At 46.9% G+C, this 20,590-nt stretch overlaps 1 protein-coding gene across 1 annotated transcript; it reads left to right on the forward strand.

Annotated features, from left to right (window-relative positions):
• Positions 1–160: 160 nt before the first annotated feature.
• Npc2 (NPC intracellular cholesterol transporter 2) lies at positions 161–16,655 on the forward strand. Its single transcript, XM_038337935.1, has 4 exons — positions 161–327; positions 6,649–6,756; positions 12,910–13,082; positions 15,932–16,655. The coding sequence occupies exons 1-4, from the start codon at positions 246–248 to the stop codon at positions 16,016–16,018; spliced, it is 450 nt and encodes a 149-aa protein (XP_038193863.1). The 5' UTR covers positions 161–245; the 3' UTR covers positions 16,019–16,655.
• The last annotated feature ends 3,935 nt before the right edge of the window (positions 16,656–20,590 follow it).

Genomic DNA, 20,590 nt, shown 5'->3' on the forward strand with positions numbered 1-20,590 from the left:
GACGACCGCAAAGAAGAGCGGGATCTCCGCAGGCCGTGCCTGGGAGGGGAAGGGATGGGCGGAGATAAAGGGCAAGCTGTACGCCAGGCGCCCTGGAGCCCCGGGCGGGGCTCGGGCGGACCTTCGCTGGTGACTGGTCACAAGTGGCCTGACCCGGCTCCTCCCTCGGTCCGCCGTGACAAGTTTATCTTGTGACTGCCGCAGCTGCATTTTCCTTCCTAGATTGCGGAGCGTTCTCATCCACCATGCGTTTCCTGGCCTGCACGATCCTGCTGCTGGCGCTCGCCGCCGCCACCCGGGCCGAGCCCCTGCGCTTCAAGGACTGCGGTGAGCACTGAGCCCACTCGAGGAGACCCGCGGGCTGGATTGGGCGGGTTACTAGAACGTGGGGGCTCAGCCGCAGACCCAGGGTGGAACGGGCTGGGTTGGGTCCGAAGGTACCACCAGCCTTGATTGAAACTTAACCCTCCGTACAACTTAGACTCTCCTTGCCACGCGTGTTTTGGGGTAATTTCTACACTTTCAAGGCTGAAGTTCTCTAAAGTTTGTTGGGTGGACATCATTCAAGCCGGCACGTAGTCTCAGCTCTCGACGGAGTGGAGACAGGAGGGTTGCTAATTCAAGGCTGGCCTGGACTATGTAGCGAGACCTGCCTGAAAAAATAAATAAATAAAAGCAAAAATAAAACAATAGGGTAGACAGCGAGCCTGCATCCAACACGAATTGAGGGGGTGGGCGGAGAATTTCTTTTGATTTATTCCTTGCACCTTCACTAGCCTTTCTCCTTTGTTCATGTGAAGTTTTCTCCTTGGTTGGGGTGGGAGTGGGTGGGTAGGAGGCAGTCTCACTTTGTAGCCCAGTTTGGCTTTCAGAGCTTCCCCGCCCCCCTTTTCTCTTGCTGACAAGACAAAAGCCAGTCCTTCTCGCAATTAATTCTTCGACCAAGTAGGGTTTCCTTTGGGCTAACGAATTTCATGATCGTGTCTCCTGTAAAACTCCTACTTCTAGTGATGCCTTGTGACACCGAACTCCCTCCCGCTGCCGCTGGACCCCATCTATTGGAAAATATAAAAGAGGGTAGAAACCCCGAGTTCATCCAGTCAGGCTATACAAGTAATTGCTGGGGCAAAGCTGGAGCAGTGGGGGGCGGGGGTTAGAGGTGGAAAGGCGCAGTGATAAACGAAAGACAAAAACTGATTTTGTAAAATATGTGAGCAGGAGGAAAACCTGGAGACCACAGTGAATCATTGAACTAAAGAGTTATTAGGTGGGTTGGAGAGATGGCTCAGTGGTTCAGAGTGCCCGCTGTTCCAGAAGACTAGAGAGTTCAGTTCCCCGCAGCCACCTCATGCACACAGAGAACTCTTATTGAGGAGGTGGGCGTGGGGTGGCTTAAGTAAGCTTTCCTAAAGTCACACAAGTGAATGGGGAACCAAGTTAAGTATGCTTCTTTGTAGCCAGTATCTAGGTAATATTAACTACTCAATAAATATTTACCGAAAAGGTAGATGAGGGAATTAATACTGTTTCTAATGTGTTATCAAAACTTCTGTTAAGGCAAAAGCAAAAGTGGGCATATTTAGACGGATCCCTAAGGACCACTGCCTTCACTGATGCTAAACTAGAAGACTAGCAAAAAGAGGCTGTTCCTTTAAAGTGCTGCTTTTCCCTCTGTTAAACTGCTTAAATTTTGCCAAGTGGAGGTGCATGCCTTTAATCCCAACACTTGGGAGGCAGAGGCAGGCAGGATCTCTGTGAGTTCGAGGCCAGCCTGGTCTACAGTGCTAGTTCCAAGACAGGCTCCAAAGCCACACAGAGAAACCCTGTCTCGAAAAAAACAAAACCAAAAAAAGCTGCTTAAATTTTTATTCTATTTTTGATGTGTGTGTGTTCATGTGTACCCAAGCATGTGTCAGCCAGAGTACAATCAATCCCTCAGGTGTCATCCTCAAGAACACCACCCACTTCTTTTGAGACGTGGTCATCCACTTCTTTTGAGACATGGTCTCTCACTGGCCAGGGCTCACCATTAGTCTAGATTGGCTAACCAGGGAACCAGGGATCCCTGGGATCCTCCTGTCCACCTGTTCTAGGGTCAGGATTACATGTGTGTGCCACCATGAGTGGGTTTTTTTTTTGTTTGAGAGAGGGTTTCTCTGTGTAGCTCCAGCTGTCCTGGACTCGCTCTGTACACCAGGCTTCCTCTGCCTCCCTGAGTGCTGGGATTAAAGGCATGCGTCACTGTTACCTGAAATTTTTATGTGGGTTCTGGGAATTGAACTCTGGTCTTCTGCTTGCAAGACAAGCACTCTATCCACAGAGCTATTCCCTCCCTCCCCTCCTTTGTGAGCTTAGGACCAGCACTTGGATGAAGGCACCAAATTAATTTTACTAACTCATTCTTTACCGTCTGTTTCACAGGAAGGCAATCTAAGCACATGGACTAACTTGTCTAAAATCCTGCAGCTGGGGAGCAGGAGGCTGATAAGTCTCTGCAAACCACTTTGGACTCCAGTACTTTTGTTGTGGTTAGTGGTTTGTGTTTGTTTGAGACAGCTTTGTGGACCAGCCTGAACTCACAAAGATCTACCTGCCTCTACATTAAGAAGTGCTGGGTTCAAAGTCATGTGCCATCATGCCTACATTTTTTTTAAAGGCAGGTATATACCTCTTGGAAGAACTTGTCTTTCCTGTTTTATTTATTTTGTTTATTTGTTTATTTGTGTATATATATGTAGGAGGGCCCACTCATGCACAGCATATATGTAAAGGTCAGAGGACAGCTTGCAGGGATCTCCTCCTCCCTCTGTGTGGGTCCCAGGAATTGAAACTCAGGTTGTCAGCCTTGGTAGCAATACTTTTACCTGCTGAGCCGTCTCTCGGCCCTAGAGAGCTTAAAAAGAAAGGGGGGTTCCTGTGACAGATTTTGAATTAGGAAATACAAAGTGAAAATTTCAGGGCCCAGATGAGAAATTTTTGTATTCCATTCTGTGACCGCCTTCTCCTGGGGTGGAATTTCCTCACGGGAAACGTGGAAACCAGTGAACTACTTGTGCAATATTTGCAGTGGGAACTGAGGGGTTTGTTCTATTGACATTTGAAGTCCGGGAACCTCTTGTCAGGGGGCAGGAAGAAAAAAAAACCCACACAAAAGGACTGTAAGTACCCTTTCCTTTGATCCCATGAGATCATGTGACCCAACTTTGAAGAAGCAGGTAGAGCTGGCCACTGAAGCCTGGACACAAGCACCAATTTTCAGCTTTCCTGGCCACCTGTCATGGGATGGAGTGGGAGGGTGCTTCTCACACTGCAGAGGGTGCGGTGTGGGAGCAAGCTAGGAGATAGGGACTGCGGAGTGTCATTTACGGATCCTCAGGGTCTGTAATAATGGATCGGTGTGATAAAAGAGGGACTTTGAGGAGACCCTTCCAGCCTGAGGGTGAGCCCAGGGAGAGAGGGTCAAGTGCACGCGCTGTTGTTTCATGGTCTGCCTGAACAGCTCTAAGCTAGCGTGGTAACTACATAGCTGGCCCATGAAGTGTATTTAAGGCGAGAAGCTTAGCGTTCCTGCCAGAGCAGCTGTTCTAGTTCCTGGACCGAATCAGAAGTAATGGTGATCACAGCCAGCAACTTCAGTGGTGCCACTGTGTTCCGGATCTGTCGCTCTGTTGACTCGCTGCCCTCAGGGCAGCCCCAGAAGTTGAGTGTCTTGTCTGCAGGCAGCAGCACAGTAGGAAGCTGGGCCACGAAGACAGCAGACCCAGGTGACAGGCCTTACGCCCCCTCAGTTACAGTAGCTGAGGAGTATCTCCGAAAAGCATTGCTAACCTCCCCTGTCACAGGCACTACTGCCAGGCTGTTCGCTCATTCTTTCCCTTTCTGCTGGCCAGTGTCGGGCTTGAATTACCTTTGTGTTTCTGACCATTGTTTTTTAAACACAAGTAGTAGTTACAAGTATATTATTTCCAGCAACTGTGCAGCCCTTAGCCTGGTAATTTTACTGGCGAGGAAAAGAAATCTAGTATGGAGTACTCGTAACTGGTACTGTACTGGAGTGTGTAGGCTGAAAGCCTGGGCCCTGGCCGTTCATCTCAAATGCCAGTTAAAGAGACAAGTAAAGGAGGCCTGAGGAATGGCTCGGTGGTTTAGGGTACTTGCCATTCTTTCAGAGGATTCAGGTTCGGTTCCCAGTACCCTCGTGGTGGCTCACAACCATCCATAACTCCAGTTCTAGGGAATCCAATGCCCTCTTCTGACCTCCATGGATACCATGCATATATACATATGTGTAGGCAACATATTCTCACCCAAGAAAATAAATAAACCTAGCACAATTAATCCCAGCCCTCAGGAAGCAGAGGCTGGTGGATCTCTATGAATCGAGGCTAGCCTGATCTACAGAGTAAGTTCCAAGACAACCAGAGCTACACAGATAAACCCTGTCTCGAAAAAAAAAAAAAATAAAAAATAAATAAATAAATAGACCTTAAATTTTTTTTGAAAAGAGTAAGTAATATTGAAAAGCCGAGAAAGGAACTTTTTCAGTGTGGCAGTATTGGAAAGAAGAACATAACAAAGGAACCACCAGTCAGTTTTGGGGTGTACTAAGAGGTTCGTATTTAAATTGAGGGTAAGAGATATGAATAATAAAGTAGTCAGCTCTTAAGATTTTATTTATTTGCTATGTTCTGTCTGCATGTATACTTGCATGCCTGAAGAGGGCTTACAGATGATTGTGAGCTGGGAATTGAACTTAGGATGTCCAGAAGAGCAGTCATTGCTCTTAACCTCTGAGCCATCTCTCCAGCCCCCCAGTATCTCTTCCAAATCCTTCTCTTCTGCTAGAACAGTTACTGTGCCAGTTAGTGGAGCTGGTCTTGCTACCATCTTGACTGAGTGAATCAGCCCTGCTTGGGCCCTAAGTTTGTTTTTCATTTGTTTGTTTGAAACAGGGCTGGCCTCAAACTGTGCTGCTCCTGCCTCAGCTGTCCAAGAGCTGCAGGTACTGACCAACCTCGTCCAGCTCGGGCCCTGAGTGTTTTTTGGAACTATAAAGATCTTGACCTCTGTCGTCCTCTGTTTGGTTCTGGGAAAAGTCAAAGTTTAATGGCTTAGTCAAGATTTGAGATCCTTCCTGTGAGAGCCAGAGTACTCATGACTCCCTGAGCGAGCCTCTTAGCAGCTGCCTGGAGAACGTGACTGGCCGGAAAGCAGAAGTACTGTGGGGAACTTCAGCTTTAAGGAGGGAACTGTTGCTTCTTTTCAGGATTGAGATGGTGGTTCCTCTTTAGTTCCACACACCACTCTCTCTCAAAACAGTGGGGTTCAGGTGCCACTGGTTTAAAAAATCAAGTTTGACTAACTAACCCAGACCACTAATGTTACTCTATATTTCCTTTTTTTTTCTTTCTCTTGTCTTTTCTTTCTTTCTTTTTCTTTTTTTTTTTTTTTTAAGACATGGCTTCTTTTTGTAACCCTGGCTGTCCTAGAACTCGCTCTGTAGACCAGGCTGGCCTTAAACTCCGAGATCTGCCTGCCTGCCTCCCAAGTGCTAGAGTTAAAGGTGTACACCACCACCACCTGGCTGAGAAACAGCTCTTAAAATTGTCCTCTGACCTTCACACATGCATTGTGGAACATAGGCATGTACACCCACAATAAATTAATTTTTAAAAAAAGGAATTCAAAATATAAAGATTCCCAAGTTCATCCCTAAGTACCCTCACAAGAAAGGGGGAGAGAATGAGAAAAAGCAAGACAAGAATCTGGAAGCATTTAGGGTTTTTTGTTTTTATTTTTTATTTTTGGTTTTTTTGAGACAGGGTTTTATTATGTATCTCTGGTTGTCCTGATAGACCAGGCTGGCCTGGAATTCAGAGAGATCCACCAGCCTCTGCCTCCCAAGTGCTGGGATTAAAGGTATGTGCCACCATGCCTGGCTTTTTTTTTTTTTTTTTTTTTTAAAAATAGAGTCCTTTTCATATAGTATTGTCTAAACATGGTCTCACTATATTTCTTAATTTGATAAATATTAGTATTCTGCTTGCTAAGAAATCAATTTGCTTTTTATTCAGTTTATAGGTTTGATTTTTAGTAGTGCCAAGATTCTCGACTTTTGTGTTTGTGTGTGTGAGAGAGAGAGAGAGAGAGAGAGGGAGAGAGAGAAGGAGGAAATGAGGGAGGGAGGAGGGAGATGTCGGGGTATGATGTAGGTGCCCATCTAGGGACATGTAGGGACCAGAGGAAGTCTCAGATGCAGGTCCTTGCCTTCTGCCTTGTTTGAAAAGGGTCTCTTTGCAGCTATGCTGGCAGCATCCTACAGGCTGGCTGGCTGGCACGCTTTCAGGATTCCCCTTTCTCTACCTTCATCTCTCTGTAAGAACGCCGGGATTGCAAATGCCCCCTGCTGCAGCCAGCTTTAGGTAGGTTCTGGGGATTCAAACTTGGGTCCTCATACTGTGCAGCAAGTGCTTTGTTTACCTTTCGAGCCATCTACCCAGCCCCAAATCTAACTGTACTTTGTCCTAAGGACTTCGTTTCAGGAAAGCAGTCAGAAGAAACTCACCTGGCCATGAGGCACCTGCAGCCTCAGCACAGTCTTTTCCTCCTATTCAGATCTTTTTTTTTTTTTTTTTTTTTTTTTTTTAGGTTCTAAGGTCGGAGTTATAAAGGAGGTGAATGTGAGCCCATGCCCCACCCAGCCCTGTGAGCTGCACAAAGGCCAGTCTTACAGTGTCAATGTCACCTTCACTAGTGGTGAGTAAATGTGACTCTTCCCTTCAGTTCACGCTGAACTGTGATATAGCGGATGGGACCGTGGCTTAGTTGGCTGGATTTGTCAGCGTCCTTTCTGACCTGCACAAAACTAGAATTCACTTTGTTGCTGGACAGGACCGAATCTGACTCCATAGCTATTACTTTTCACGTTCTCAAAGGAAACCTGGAGAGCTGGACTGATGAAAGGAGCGCTTTTAAGTTACAGCTCTGACTAGAAGTGGGGAGGGGAGAATCCTGTAGTAGTTTCACAACGTATAAGAGGATGACGCAAAACCCAGGAGCCGTGCAGACTGCGCTGTGAGTCAGCTGTGTGAGAGCTCTCTGCTGCCAGGCTCGCTGTGTGATGTCTCTCAGCAGGAAACTCTCAGGGCCACAACTGTGTCCTCATGCTGGGTTCCTGCTGTGTCCAATGCAGCCTGGTGCTGGAAACCTGACTGAGACAGCAAGGGGGTGAAGAGAGGAGAGAAACAAATCTTTAACATTCTGCATAATGTTCCTTCAAGCCAGGCCGCAGTGGAAGAACCATGAGCCCAAAAGGAGCCTCTTATAGAAAATTCCAGGCTAGCCACAGCCACAGAGAGAGATCTTATCTCAGTGGTTCTCAGCCTTCCTAACACTGCGACCCTTTAATACAGTTCCTCATGTTGTGATGACCTACAACTATAAAATTATTTTCGTTGCTACTTCATAACTATAATTTTGCTATTATGAATTTTAATGTAAATATCTGATATTCAGGATATCTGATATGCAACCCCTGTGAAAAGGTTGTTTGACCCCCAAAATGGGTCAAGACCCACAGGTTGAGAACTGATGGCTTATCTCAAAGGGGAAAGGGTATGTGTAAAGTGACTCTGTGGGTAAAGGCACTTGTCACCAGGCTGGGTGACTTAAGTTCAGTCCCTAGAAGCCACAGTCAAAGGAGAGAACTGATTCCTACAAGTGCATTGTGTTGTGCGCGCGCGCGCGCGCGCGCACGCACACACACACACACACACACACACACTTTAAAGACAGCAGATTTGCACCAGAGGAAGATGACTCAGTAGTTAAGAGAGCTTGCTGTTTTTGAAGAAGAAAGGTTGGGCTGTGGTGGTACACGCCTTTAATCCCAGCACTTGGGAGGCAGAGGCAGGTGGATCTCTGAGTTCAAGGCCAACCTGGTCTACAGAGTGAGTTCCAGGAGAGACTCCAGAGCTACACAGAGAAACCCTGTCCTGAAAAAACAAACAAACAAGACGACCTGAGTTGGATTCCCAGCACCCACAGGCAACCCCCACCCACCCGTAACTCCAGCTCCAGGGCGTTCAGTGCCCCTCCTCTGGCTTGCACAGGCACCCGTACTTAATGTGTGCACACACACATAGACATAAATGAAATTAATTTTTTAAAAAAATGTAAAGAATCTAGACAAGTACAAATGCTTATTTCTGGACAGAGCAGCTATCTGGACTCCTTCCCTCGTTTGCTCTCCCATGAACTATCTAGAACTCAGAGTTCTCAGCGCTGCCCACTTCTCTGCTCGGAGAATGAGCACCCTACTTTCTTTCTTGATCCACCCATCCCCTTAGCTTGTTAGTTTAAAAAAACAAAACAAAACAAAAAACAAACTAAAGGCTGGGAGATGACTCAGTTGGAAAAAATCACTTATTGCCCAAACATGAGGACATGAGTTCAGATCCCAGCCCTGACATAAAAAGGTAGGTGTGCCACATACATGCCTGTAAGTCCAGAACTGTGAGTGCAAAGGCTGGAGGATAGGGACCTGCTGGTCACCAGCCTAGCTCCAGTTTAGTGTCTTAGTTAGGGCTTCTTTTGCTGAAGCGAAACACCATGACCAAAAAGCAAGTTGGAGAGAAAGGGTTTATTCAGCTTACACTTCCATATCTCTGTTCATTACTGAAAGAAGCAGAGCAGGAACCTGGAGGCCAACCTGGTCTACAGAGGCAGGAGCTGATGCAGAGATGATGGAGGGGCACTGCTCACTGGCTTCCTTTCTCAGCCTGCTTTCTTACAGAACCCACCGCCAGCCCGGGGATGGCACCACCTACAATGGGCTGAGCCCTCTCACATCAATCACTAAATAAGAAAATGCCTTACAGCCCGATGTTATGGAGGTTCCCTCCTTTCAGATGACTCTAGTTTGTGTGTCAAGTTGACTTTAAGACTAGCCTGGACGTGAGAGCCTCTATCTCAGAGTATTCCTTGGAGACTCAGAGCAGTGGGGCAGAGCTCAGGATGCCTTCCTCTGGCCTCTGCATATGCACCTGTGAACGCACACACAGCATTCTAGGTGGAAGCCATGCCGCCCAACACAGAAAGAATGAAAAGCCACATGTAGGTGATGCCTGTAATCACAGCACTGTGGAGGGTGAAGGTAGAGGAATTCAAAGGTAGCCTGGACTAAATAGCCATATCCTTCTGTGAGTTCGAGGCCAGCCTGGTCAGCAAAGTGAGTTCCAAGACAGCCAGGGCTACACAAAGAAACCCTGTTTTTTTTTGTTTTGTTTTGTTTTGTTTTTTTATTTTAAAAGATGGAGGTAGGGACTGAAGAGATGGCTCAGCAATTAAGAGCACTGCCTCCTCTTCAAAGTCCCTGAGTTCACTTCCCAGCAACCACATGGTGGCTCACAACCATCTATAATGAGATCTGGTGCCCTCTCTGGCCTGCAGGCATACATGCAGGCAGAACTGTATACATATATAATAAATAAATAAATCTTTAAAAAAATAGGGTCTTGCCAGGCAGTAGTAGCACACACCTTTAATCCCAGCACTTTTAGGAAGCAGAAATAGGCAGATCTCAGTGAGTTCAAGGCCAGCCTGGTCTACGGAGCGAGTTCCAGAGAAATGCTGTCTCGAAAACCCAACACAAAACCAAAAACATGAGGACCTCAGTTCGATTTTCAAAATTCATGTAAAATGCCAAGAATGGTCATCCTGGAAATAGGCTTGTGGCCCCAGCACTGGGGAGGTGGAAACAGGCAGCTCCCAAGGCTCACTGGCAGGCAGCCTGGCTGAGTCTGTAAGTCCTGGGCCAGTAAGAAGACTCTCAAAAAACAAGGTGCATGGCTTCTTGAGGCTGACCCCAGGTTCACCCACAAACATTCACACAGTTCTTATACAAAATATATAATATATAAGGGCCCCTTTCTGTCTGTCAACAAGCCTGAGGAAATATCGCTGGAGGTTGTCACCTCCCTGACAGCAGGTCTTAGAAAGGGCCTCCTAAGTCAGCCAGAATGCTGCGCAGCCCTAATCCCAACACTTGGGAGGCAGAGACAAGAGAACCTCCAGAGGCCAGCCGGGCCTCTGAGTTCCAGGACAGCCAGAGTAAAGAAACCCTATCTCAAAAGTAATAATAAAAATATACAAAGTCTCCTGAGGCGCTCCAACAGCTGCAGAAGCTGTTTTCTAGTTCTGAGTTTCAGTACGGTTGACGAGAGTGTGAGGAGCCATTTGAGCAATAGAGAACACTCACCCAAACACCAGCACTCTAGGTCTTTGTGTTTATCACTACACCGCTGTGGAGGAGGTGGGCACAGCCATGACTACACACATAAGGTGTCTGGAGGACTCGTGGAGTCCAAGAGCTGCGGTAGGAGAAGATCCTCAAAGACCAGGTCCCACTCGCCGTGAGAAAGATCTTTGTCAGTATTGAAGAGGACACCGAAGAGCATGCTTCGCCTCTGAGACCAGAGTGATTAAAATCATGAGTGACAGGCATGGAGGAAAAGAGGAACTTAGTTTTTGTTACCTTTAACAACCAAGACCCTTTGGATAAGACTGCCATTCAAAAGCACCATCCTGCGTATACACACAGTGAAGTAAGACACACCCTGTGGAAGCAAGAAATAGGTAGTCCTTCATCCAGCCAAAAAGTCAAGAGCGGTTCTGGAAACTCGTGGTGGTTTTAGGTGTGGAGGGAACTTTAGTGGTCATGGTGGCTTCGGTGGTGGCAGTATATACGATGGCGGGGGCGGGGGGACAGCTATAATGGATTTGGTAATGATGGAAGCCATTTGGAGACGGTGGACGCTGTGGTGATTTTGGAAGCTATAACAATTTGTCTGCAAATATTGGCCCTCTGACTAGAGGAGACTTCGAGGCAGAACCTCTGGCCCCTGTGGTGTAAGTGTAGTTAGCTAAACCACAGAACCAAGCTGACGATGTGGCTCCGCAGCAGCTGTCTGTGGCAGAAGGGTCTAGCCGCTCCCAGGAAACGAAACGTAGCAGGAGAGGCGAGCCATGCAAGTGACCAGGAAGCCACGGATTCCAACAGCTGTGACCTCAGCAAAGCGGGGCCCACTCCGAAGAAGACATGTTTAGACATCTCTCGTTTGTCTGGGCTGTGCCTGTGACTAACTGTAGAGCAGGTTATTTTAATTTCTGTCCTGTGAAAGGTGGATAGCATCCCAGCGGTGGGGTTTGTGTTTTGTTCTGTTTTATAATTGTTGTTTTGTCTTTGGTGTTTAGTTTTTGTTTAGGTTTATGTGTATAAGGTTTCTGCCAGCGTGTATGTATGTACGCACGTGTGTGCCTGGTGCTCACAGAGGCCAGGAGAGTGTGATGGATCCCCTGGAGCTGGAGTTATGGGTGCGAGGAGCCACTATGTGGGTGTTAAGAATCAAACCTGGGCCGGGCGGTGGTGGCGCACGCCTTTAATCCCAGCACTCGGGAGGCAGAGGCAGGCGGATCTCTGAGTTCGAGGCCAGCCTGGTCTACAAGAGCTAGTTCCAGGACAGGCTCTAGAAACTACAGGGAAACCCTGTCTCGAAAAACCAAAAAAAAAAAAAAGAATCAAACCTGGGTCCTCCAGAAGAGCAGCTAGTACTCTCCAGCGCCCTCTCCCCTAGGGAAAGGTTTTAATGGATACCTTTCTTCAGCTGTTCTGTTGAGCGTGAAAAGAAACAGTCTGATTATGATGCTGACTAAACGTGTTTTTATAAAAATAAAATTAATGATACTCAGTGGTTAAGAGCACTGGCTGTTCTTGCAGAGGACCCAGGTTCAAATCCCACCATCACATGGCAGCTCACAGCTGTCTATAACTCCACTCCCAGAGGATCTGACATCTTCATTCAGATATTAACGCAGGCAAAACACCAATGCACATGAAGTAAAAATAAATTTTAAAAAATAAAACGAGGAGCTTGTGAGATGACTTACAGCTAAAGGTGACTGTTGCCGAGCCTCACAGACTGAAGCTGAACCCCAGAATCTGCGTGGTGGAAGGAGAAAGCAGACTCCTGAATGTTGTCCTCTGACCTACGCATCTGCTGTGCCATGTTCACACCCCTCCCCTAATAACTAAATTGATTTTAGGCTTTTACATTTATTATTAAAAATTAAAAGACTGAAATACAGCAAGTACCCTGGATCTCCAAAATATCGTAACAGCGCGTAACGTTACTAGAGGTTTGGGGGTACACGTCTGGGCCCTGGCAGCCTGACGGGAGGCCCAGCCTCATCCTCGATATGCTCAGCTCCTGGCCTGTCTCCGAGTTGCCATTACCCTTCCTGCATCTCCTGCATCGCAAGGGCAAGTTCCTTCTTTGCTGACACCTTGGGCTCCATTTTTTCTCTTCCAGGGCTGGAGGGGGTGTGATTCTAGTTCCTTGGGGCACATTGTCTGGATAGCCTGATGGTCAGAGGGAGGAGCCGAGCGGTCTCTTGAGAATCTCTTCAGTCCTGCCTGAGAACTGCAGTGACTAATTGTTCTAATCTGAAAATACTTTACCCCTCCTGTCTATCTTCAGTGTAGAGGCTGGAGGGGACCAAGAGATTAAGAGCTCTTTTAATCGTACAAAGTATCTAAAGGATTGCCTGTCACTGCCGGCATTTAAAACCCACGGTACACTCTGGCAGAGCCAGTGGTCCTTATAGTGGTAGATAAGGTTATTTGTCTGAGTAGCCTAATTCCCTTGATGGGGAGCAAGGAAAGAAACCAGCTCCTTTATCACGTGGACCAGGGCTGGCTGCTAACGGTGACCCATGAAGACAGAGATGCTGGAAGGAAGAGGCCTCTAGTCTGCTGCTATAGCCCTTCTAGCATTTGAGAGTGAATTTGATGACTTACCTTAGAATTTGCAAATACAGTCGCCTTCACCACCTGACTCTCTGTCTTCCTAGGCACTCAGTCGGAGAACAGCTCCGCCACAGTGTACGGCATCCTGGCAGGACTCCCCGTCTTCTTCCCCATTCCTGAGCCCGACGGTTGTAAATCTGGAATCAACTGCCCCATCCAGAAAGACAAGACCTACAGCTACCTGAATAAACTCCCGGTGAAGAGTGAATACCCCTCTGTAAGTGATGCCCTGGGGCTGGGTCAGATGCTGAGGCTGGGAGTAAGAAGCCCGGACTGGGGCAAAGGGCTTCTCATTTCTGGTGAAGCGGGAAAGGCCTGTGCGGAAGGAGATAAGTTTGAGGAACCCGAGGATGCCATTTTTATAGACCAGTTCCTCACTCAGGGCCTCCCTATGCAGTGGTGCTTAGATTTAGAGACAGGTCTCTAAGTCCAAAGCCTGTACAGGGTTAAAAGATTTTAGCCAGCCAGGCGGTGGTGGCTACCAGTCCTGGTGGCTCATTAAATCTTTTAAAAAAAGAAAAGGCATGTTAGTGCACATCTTTAACCCCAGCACTCAGCAGGCAGAGACAGGAGGATCTCTGAGTTCAAGGCTAGCCGGGGCTACGTAGTGAGACCTACCTAAAAAAATTACAAAATTAGATGGGACAATAGCTCATACTTCCAACACTTAGAAGGCTTAGGCAGGAGGATTGCTATAGGTTGAAAGCCAGCCTAGACTGTTTTTAGGTTTTGTTTTTTTTTTTCTTCTCTCTTTTAGGGGACCTGCCACCCAACTCCCAAATCATATGGAGGCTTATTCTTGCTTATGAATAAGCCTGACCTTCGCTAGGCTTATTTCTAGCCAGCTTTTCTTAAGTTATCATATCTACCTTTTGTCTCTGGGCTTTTTTATCTTTTTCTATTTCTTAACCACTGAGCCATCTCTCCAGTCTGACCTTTTTCTATACCTGTATAACTTTTCTTTCCTTCCTACTCCATGGCTGGCTGTGTGGCTGGTAGCTAGTCCTTAGTGTCCTCTCTCCTTTTTCTTTTTTTTTTTTTAAATATATTTATTTATTTATTATGTATACAATATTCTCTCTGCCTGAAGACCAGAACAGGGCACCAGACCTGATTACAGATGGTTGTGAGCCGCCATGTGGTTGCTGGGAATTGAACTCAGGACCTTTGGAAGAGCAGGCAATGCTCTTAACCACTGAGCCATTTCTCCAGCCCCTCTCCTTTTTCTTTTCTTGCTCCTCGATCCCAGGTTAATTTTATTTAATCAAACAAATATAACACATCTTTTCATTGTTAACAAAAGCAGCAGAAAAAAATGCAACACACCTTTACATGGTTAAAATAATGTTCTCCAACACTAGACGATCTAGGGAACTCCAGAGTCCCAGGCTGCCTGCGATGCAGAAGTGAGACTATGTCTCCAGAAACAAACAACAGTGACCACACAGCTCATAGTTTGACTGTACCAAGTCAAAGTTGAGATCGTTGAGATTATCAAATGAGAAAATGAACAGAAATCAGCTTAAGATAAGCAGTGTGTGCTCATGTATAATCCTAGCACTTGGAAAGCTGAGGCCACGTTGATGTGCATTCAAACAGCCTGGACTGGCTGTACAGTGATTCCAGGCCAGTCTGGGAGAGGAGTGGCCAATGGGGTGGGGGAAGTTAACTTAAACTCTGTTACACAGGGTAGTTGTCCTGGAAATTATCTGTTCCAAGTGTCTGTGGACCAGTGGTTCTCAACTTTACCAGTGCTTCAGCCCTTTAACATAATTCCTCTTGTTGTGGTGACCACACCATAAAATTATTTTCATTGCTATTTTGTGACTGTAATTTTGCTACCATAATGTAAATATCAGTTTTCTGGTGGTCATAGGTGAGCCTGTGAAAGGGTCACTTGACCCCTCCACCCAAAGGGGTCACGACCCTCAGGCTGAGAAAACTGCTCTGGCCCATCCTTTGTGCTTTGGCATTTCCATTCCTAGCTAAGAAGAAACTTTCTTTACACTGAAGGATCTAAGCTTTTATTTTCTGTTCTCACAGTTCAAGTGAAAGGGCTATAGAAGTTTGCGAAATAAGTGAGAAGCTATTTAAATTTAAAGTTATTATATTTGTAAGGCTCTGTTTACATGCCTCTGATCTAAGAGTGAAATTCAGTAATGCACACCTGTGATCTTAGTGCTCGGGAGGCAGAAATAGGAGGACCAGAAGTTCGAGGCCAGCCTGAGTTACAATAGCAAGTTCCGGGTCAGGTAAAGCTGTGTAACAAATGGAGGGAGGGAAGAAGAAAGGAAAGAGAAGTGAAGGATTTTAGAATTACGTTTGATAGGTGTGCTCGTCCACCTACAATTCCAGAATTGTAGAAAGATTGCCACAAATTTAAGGCCGTACTACATAGTAAATTTAAAGCTAATCTGGATTAGCTATGAAGACTGCATCTTTAAAAAAGAAAAAGAAAGGGGCTGGAGAGATGGCTCAGCGGTGAAGAGCACTGACCGCCCTTCCAGAGGATCCCCGTTCAATTCCCAGCACCCACATGGTGGCTCACCGCTGTCTGTAACTCCAGTTCCAGGGGATCCAACACCCTCACACAAACATATGCATTACAAATAAATTATTTATAAGAAAAAGAAAGCAGAAAAGAGGAGCTAGAGAGATGCTCAGTGGTCAAAGCATTGGCTGCTCTGCAGAGGACCCAGGTTCAGTTCCCAGCACCAAGAAGCAGCTCACAACCATTTGTAACTCCAGTACCAGGGATACACGTGGTGCATATATTCAGACAAACTTTATTCGCATAAAATAAAATTTAGAAAAAAAAAACAGAAAAGAAGAGGAAGAGAGAGGAAAGAAATATTACACTTGAAAAATTACATTGATAAATTGGACTAGGTTGGATGACATCATTGGTATAACTTGGCTCACTCTTTGGATTAAGGTCATATCCTAATCGGGCTACAAGGTGATATGATTTAGAAAGAATAAGGATTGAAGGTACATACTGAAGCCAGTTATAGATCAAAAATCAGGTTCTGACTTCATTTTTCCCAATTCCTTTTCTTTTTCCAGATAAAGCTGGTGGTGAAATGGGAACTTCAAGATGACAAAAAGCAAAACCTCTTCTGCTGGGAGATTCCAGTAGAGATCAAAGGCTAAACTCTTTGGCGCCCTGTGTCTGTGTGGGGTGAGAGGTCATGGCTGGAGGGAAGGGAAGAAACAGAAGAGAGATCCGACCTGAAATTAAGCCAGTGCCGTAAGATGAACAGAATTTCAAGGCTGCTATCTTATGCCTCTCAACCTCCATAAAAGTATCTGCGACCTTACTCTTGAGAACTCAGAACTCTAGCCCCCTCAATAGCCTTTGTTGAGGCCGCAGAGTGGGAGAGGGATACTGGAGCTGAGTTGTCTCCATGGCTGTTTGCTTTTGGATTAAGGTTGGCAGGATGGGAGGAGGTTACTTAGGGATGTCAGATCATTTGACCCAGGGCTATCAATCCGCTGTGAAGGATGGCTTCCAAGAGACTCCTCTCTAGCTGAGGGTATTACCTCTACAGGTTCCTCGTCTCTTAAGCCCTTCCTGAGTGCCGTGCTCCTGGCTAATCAGTCTACTGAGTCTTGATAGTCCCCTCAGCCCCAATGCTTCAACAATAGTGAGCAGCTCTTCAGCCAGCATCCAGAGACTGTTTGAGAGGTGCAGCAGAAAGTTGGCTCTGAATACTTTCCGCTCTTCTTTGTGGTCAGCTCTTGTTTCTTGTTCTTCAGAGGCTTTTATTAAAGATGATACTTGGTTGCAGGTGCTTGTTTTGTTTTGTTTTTTTAAACAGTATTAACCTGTATCCTCCCTCTGCACTGGAGACTGAACCTTCTGGTAAATAATAGCTTGCCTTTCTTGCACTTGTGTTCAGGGCTGGCACAAGCAGGCACCCAGGGGAAACTGCTCTTTTCCTCATTTTCTTTTTCATGAACTGGACCTTATCCATAGAAAGTGACATTGTCAAGGTGGGTGTGGCGCACGCCTTTAATCCCAGTACTTGGGAGGCAGGCAGATCTCTGTGAGTTTGAGGCCAGCCTGGTCTACAGAGGGAGTTCCATAACAAGCGCCAAAGCTACAGAAAAACCCTGTCTTGAGAGAGAGAGAGAGCGAGAGAGAGAGAGAGAGAGAGAGAGCGAGAGAGCGAGAGAGAGCGGTTGTTTTGCTTCACTGCACCGCCAAGCATGGTTGGAGCAGCAAACACTATACAAGGAATAGCAACACCTGAAGAGGAGTGAAGGAGCGTGGTGACTGGGACATCACCTGCCCTAATCCGGAAGCCTAGAAACAGAAAAGTAAAAGATTAGCGGCTCTGAGGAGGCAGGAGGGTTGTAAGTTTCATGCCAGTCTGAGCAGCATACTGAGACCCTGTTCAAATAAGTAAATAGGCCCTGCCCACAAGAGGCAGGAGGGTCCTGAGCTCCAGGCGTGCCTGAACTCATCTTCCCACCCCTGCCTCCACCCCCACACACAGACCAGGCTTGGTGGCCACACGCATAATCTCAGCACTGAAAGGCAGAGGCAGGAGGATTGCTGCAATGTTTTGAGACCAACCCCATCTACATAATGAGTTCAAGGCGACCCTGGGCTGAATGAGACCTAGTCTTGGGGGAGAGGGGAGAGACATCATAACAGAATCGTTCCTTGGTTAAATCTTGAAGTGAGAAGTATAGTCGTGGGTCTCAGTTTGCTGTATGAAGTCGTGTCCTTTTTTAAATTTTTGTAACAAGGTCTGGTGTAGCTCAGGGTGGTCTTGAACTTATAATGTATCTGAGAACCTTGACTTCCTGATCTTCCTGCTTCTGCCTCCTAAATGTGGGAATGCAGGTGTGTGCCCCATACATAGCCTAGATCCTTGGCTTTCCCCACCTGTGAGTTTCCCAGGCCAACCACCAGGGGACAGCAGCGGGTCAGTAATGAAGTTACTAACAGCGCGCGGCTCACCCACTGCATGGTATCTGTTGTGTGTTCTTAGCCCACCCTGGTTTTCCTAGGTGGATGATGCTCTGTGAGTCAGAGTCACGGGAACTCCAAAAGAGCTACCTGCTGAGGTCATTGCTTCCAACTGCCTGTGGGTACATTTTGGCTCCGCCAGTCAATCAGCTGTGAATGTGAGCTTTAAATGATTTCATTCCTCCGTGTTCAGTTTGATTTTCCTAATGCACTGGCCAGGAACAATGACAGTGCAGTGAAATGGGGCCATGTGGAAGACTTACGTGAGTCGGGCCATGTGGTGTACACTCTTGTCAATGGGAGCCTCTGGGCTAGGCTGCTTCTGTCTAGAAATAGGAAAATCAGGAGGTTCGGTCTGATGTGTGCTGATGTGTCTCCTCAGAAAAATAAAGCTATCATCTTTGTATGGAAACTTGCCGAGGGGCCAGGAGAAATAGAAAACTCAGTTCTCTGACTCCCTGTTCCCATAATTCTTCTTACCTTTTCAGCTCCATAGACGCTAACAGCTCTCAACCCCGAATTTCATACTCCTCTGCCCTCGTGTGAATAAAATTAGAAAAACAAAAGGCTCCATTAGCCTATGTCCTTGTGTCCTTATAATCAGAGTGGGAGGGGACCCAGCAGCTTATTAGTGTTTGCCTACCAGCCATCGGGAGGCTCAGTGGAGCCTGCAGTTATGAGATAGGTAGGGCTCCCATGGGAGGATTAGTTTGAAAGGTCAGCTCTACAGAAAGTTCACAGTCATTAACACAGAGGCATTGACTCCTAGGTATACAAAGGGTTCTACACTTTCCAATGCCAGCCTCCGGCTTTCTGAACAATTCTTTTTATGTCAGTGGTTCTCAACCTTCCGAATGCTGTGACCCTTTAGTACAGTCAAGTTGTGGTGACCCCAACCATAAAATCATTTTTGTTGCCACTGTTACGAATTGTAATGTAAATCTGATATGCGGAATACTGATATGTGACCCCCGCCCCCCAAAGGGTTTGGGACCCATAGGTTGAGAACCACTACCTCACATGAATTCAAGGCAAGTAGATCTCAAGACTCCAGTTGTTATAGTCTGATCTTCATGCTGATAAAATAAACAACAAAAGTAGAACAATTTGAAGTCCTGTGTGCTTGATTTTGAAATCGTGTGTGTGTGTGTGTTTGTGTTTTAAGACACAGTGAGGTGAGGACTGGGGATGCCAAACAAGTATGAGGACCTCACCTTCCATCCCCAGACCCCACTTAAAAAGCTAGATGTGGGGCTGGAGAGATGGCCCAGTGGCTAATGCAATGGCTGTTCTTCTAGAGGACTGGGGGTCACTTTCCAGGACCCACATGGCCCCTCACAGCTCTCTGAAACTCCAGTTCCAGGGGATCCAACACCCTCTTCGGGCTTTGCACACATAGTGCTTAACATATAGGCAGAACACACGTACCCCTAAAATAAAATTGGGGAGAAAAACTTTGCAAAAATGCTGGCTATAATCCCAGCATGCCTATACCAGCTAGCCTGTTGTATGTAGTGGCAAACAACGTCTGTCTGACATCCGAGGTTGTCACCTGTGTACAAGGACAACAGGAAGCTGATGTCCTTACCAAATACAAACAATAATAAGAAATAATCTAAGCATGGCACATGCTCAGAGTCCTAGCATTAGGTAGTAGAGGCTAGAGGTTAAGTTTAAGGTCATCCTTGGCTACATAGCAAGTTCAAGGCCAGCCTGGGCAACATGAGATCCTGTCTCAGGAAGGAAAGAAGGAGAAAATATATGATTCACAGAGATTGATAAGAGGAGTGATCTCTGGGAATGCCCCGGGCATAGGAAAGGACTTGAAGTGGGTGAAGTCAACTGAGACAAGATGATCTTGGATTACCATTCTCTTACTGTCCGTAGGGACAAGCACCTGTGCTTAGAGGATCCAAGAGCAGTGCTCCTACAGGGGGTTGGCTTGGCGACAAAGGTGTGGTACCCAGGAACAACACTGACATGGAGCAGAGGGTCGAAAAGTCAGTAGGATGAGCATCATTTGAAATTCATGCTACGCTGCCCCCAGTAGCTCTCTGAGTGGAGATGGAGCCAGGAATAGACTAGCGTGTGCTGTGGTGAAAGGCCCAAGATGCTCGGCTGTGCGCTGGAAATGTGGACAGATGCGATCCAGGGTAGAAAGTGGCTGTGTTCTCCCTAAACGTTGTCTAAAAGTCTTGAGGAGTTGAGTTAATTTAGGGTGGCTGTAGCTTTTCCTCTCCAGAGGATCCCAGGGCCTAGCCCTCAGCTTGTGTAAATTCAGTCCGATTCACTTACAGCTGTCAGTTGACTAGCAACTAGATGGGCTGAGTGTTGGTTGCCATGGAAACAGCTAAGCGGCCCATTGCCATAGGAACCTACCATGCTCTCTAGACCAGGGGTTTGTTTGCTGAAAAGACCCCGAGGAACCAAGGCTCTGAGTTGTGTGACTGAGGGTCCCACCAGAGGATGAGTGATATGTGTGAGAGCCTGGCCAGCTCCTCCAGAGTCCCACACTGTGCCACAGAGCACAGGTGCCTGTCCCTGTGGACAGTAAGGGCACAGCTTCCGGGGCAGTCTCCCCTCCAGGAGCTCTGAGAAGGTAAATCTCGCTCTCTCTGGTGGGTCCCTCTCCACAAACCGTTATGTCCCAGATAAACAGCCAGCAGGTGAAGGGATCCGCTTAACTCTTGGCTGTCAGCAGGTGAGGCCACGGAGGAACTCGGCAGGCAAAATGGATGGCTGCT

Source organism: Arvicola amphibius, chromosome 7 (genome assembly GCF_903992535.2).
Source record: "Arvicola amphibius chromosome 7, mArvAmp1.2, whole genome shotgun sequence".
NCBI classification, from domain to species: Eukaryota; Metazoa; Chordata; class Mammalia; order Rodentia; family Cricetidae; genus Arvicola; species Arvicola amphibius.

Coding starts and splice junctions, on each gene's coding strand:
- Npc2 (XM_038337935.1), top strand. CDS start 246: ATGCGTTTCCTGGCCTGCACGATCCTGCTGCTGGCGCTCGCCGCCGCC. Junction 328..6,648: donor CCTGCGCTTCAAGGACTGCG/GTGAGCACTGAG, acceptor TTTTTTTTTTAG/GTTCTAAGGTCGGAGTTATA. Junction 13,083..15,931: donor TGAAGAGTGAATACCCCTCT/GTAAGTGATGCC, acceptor TTCTTTTTCCAG/ATAAAGCTGGTGGTGAAATG.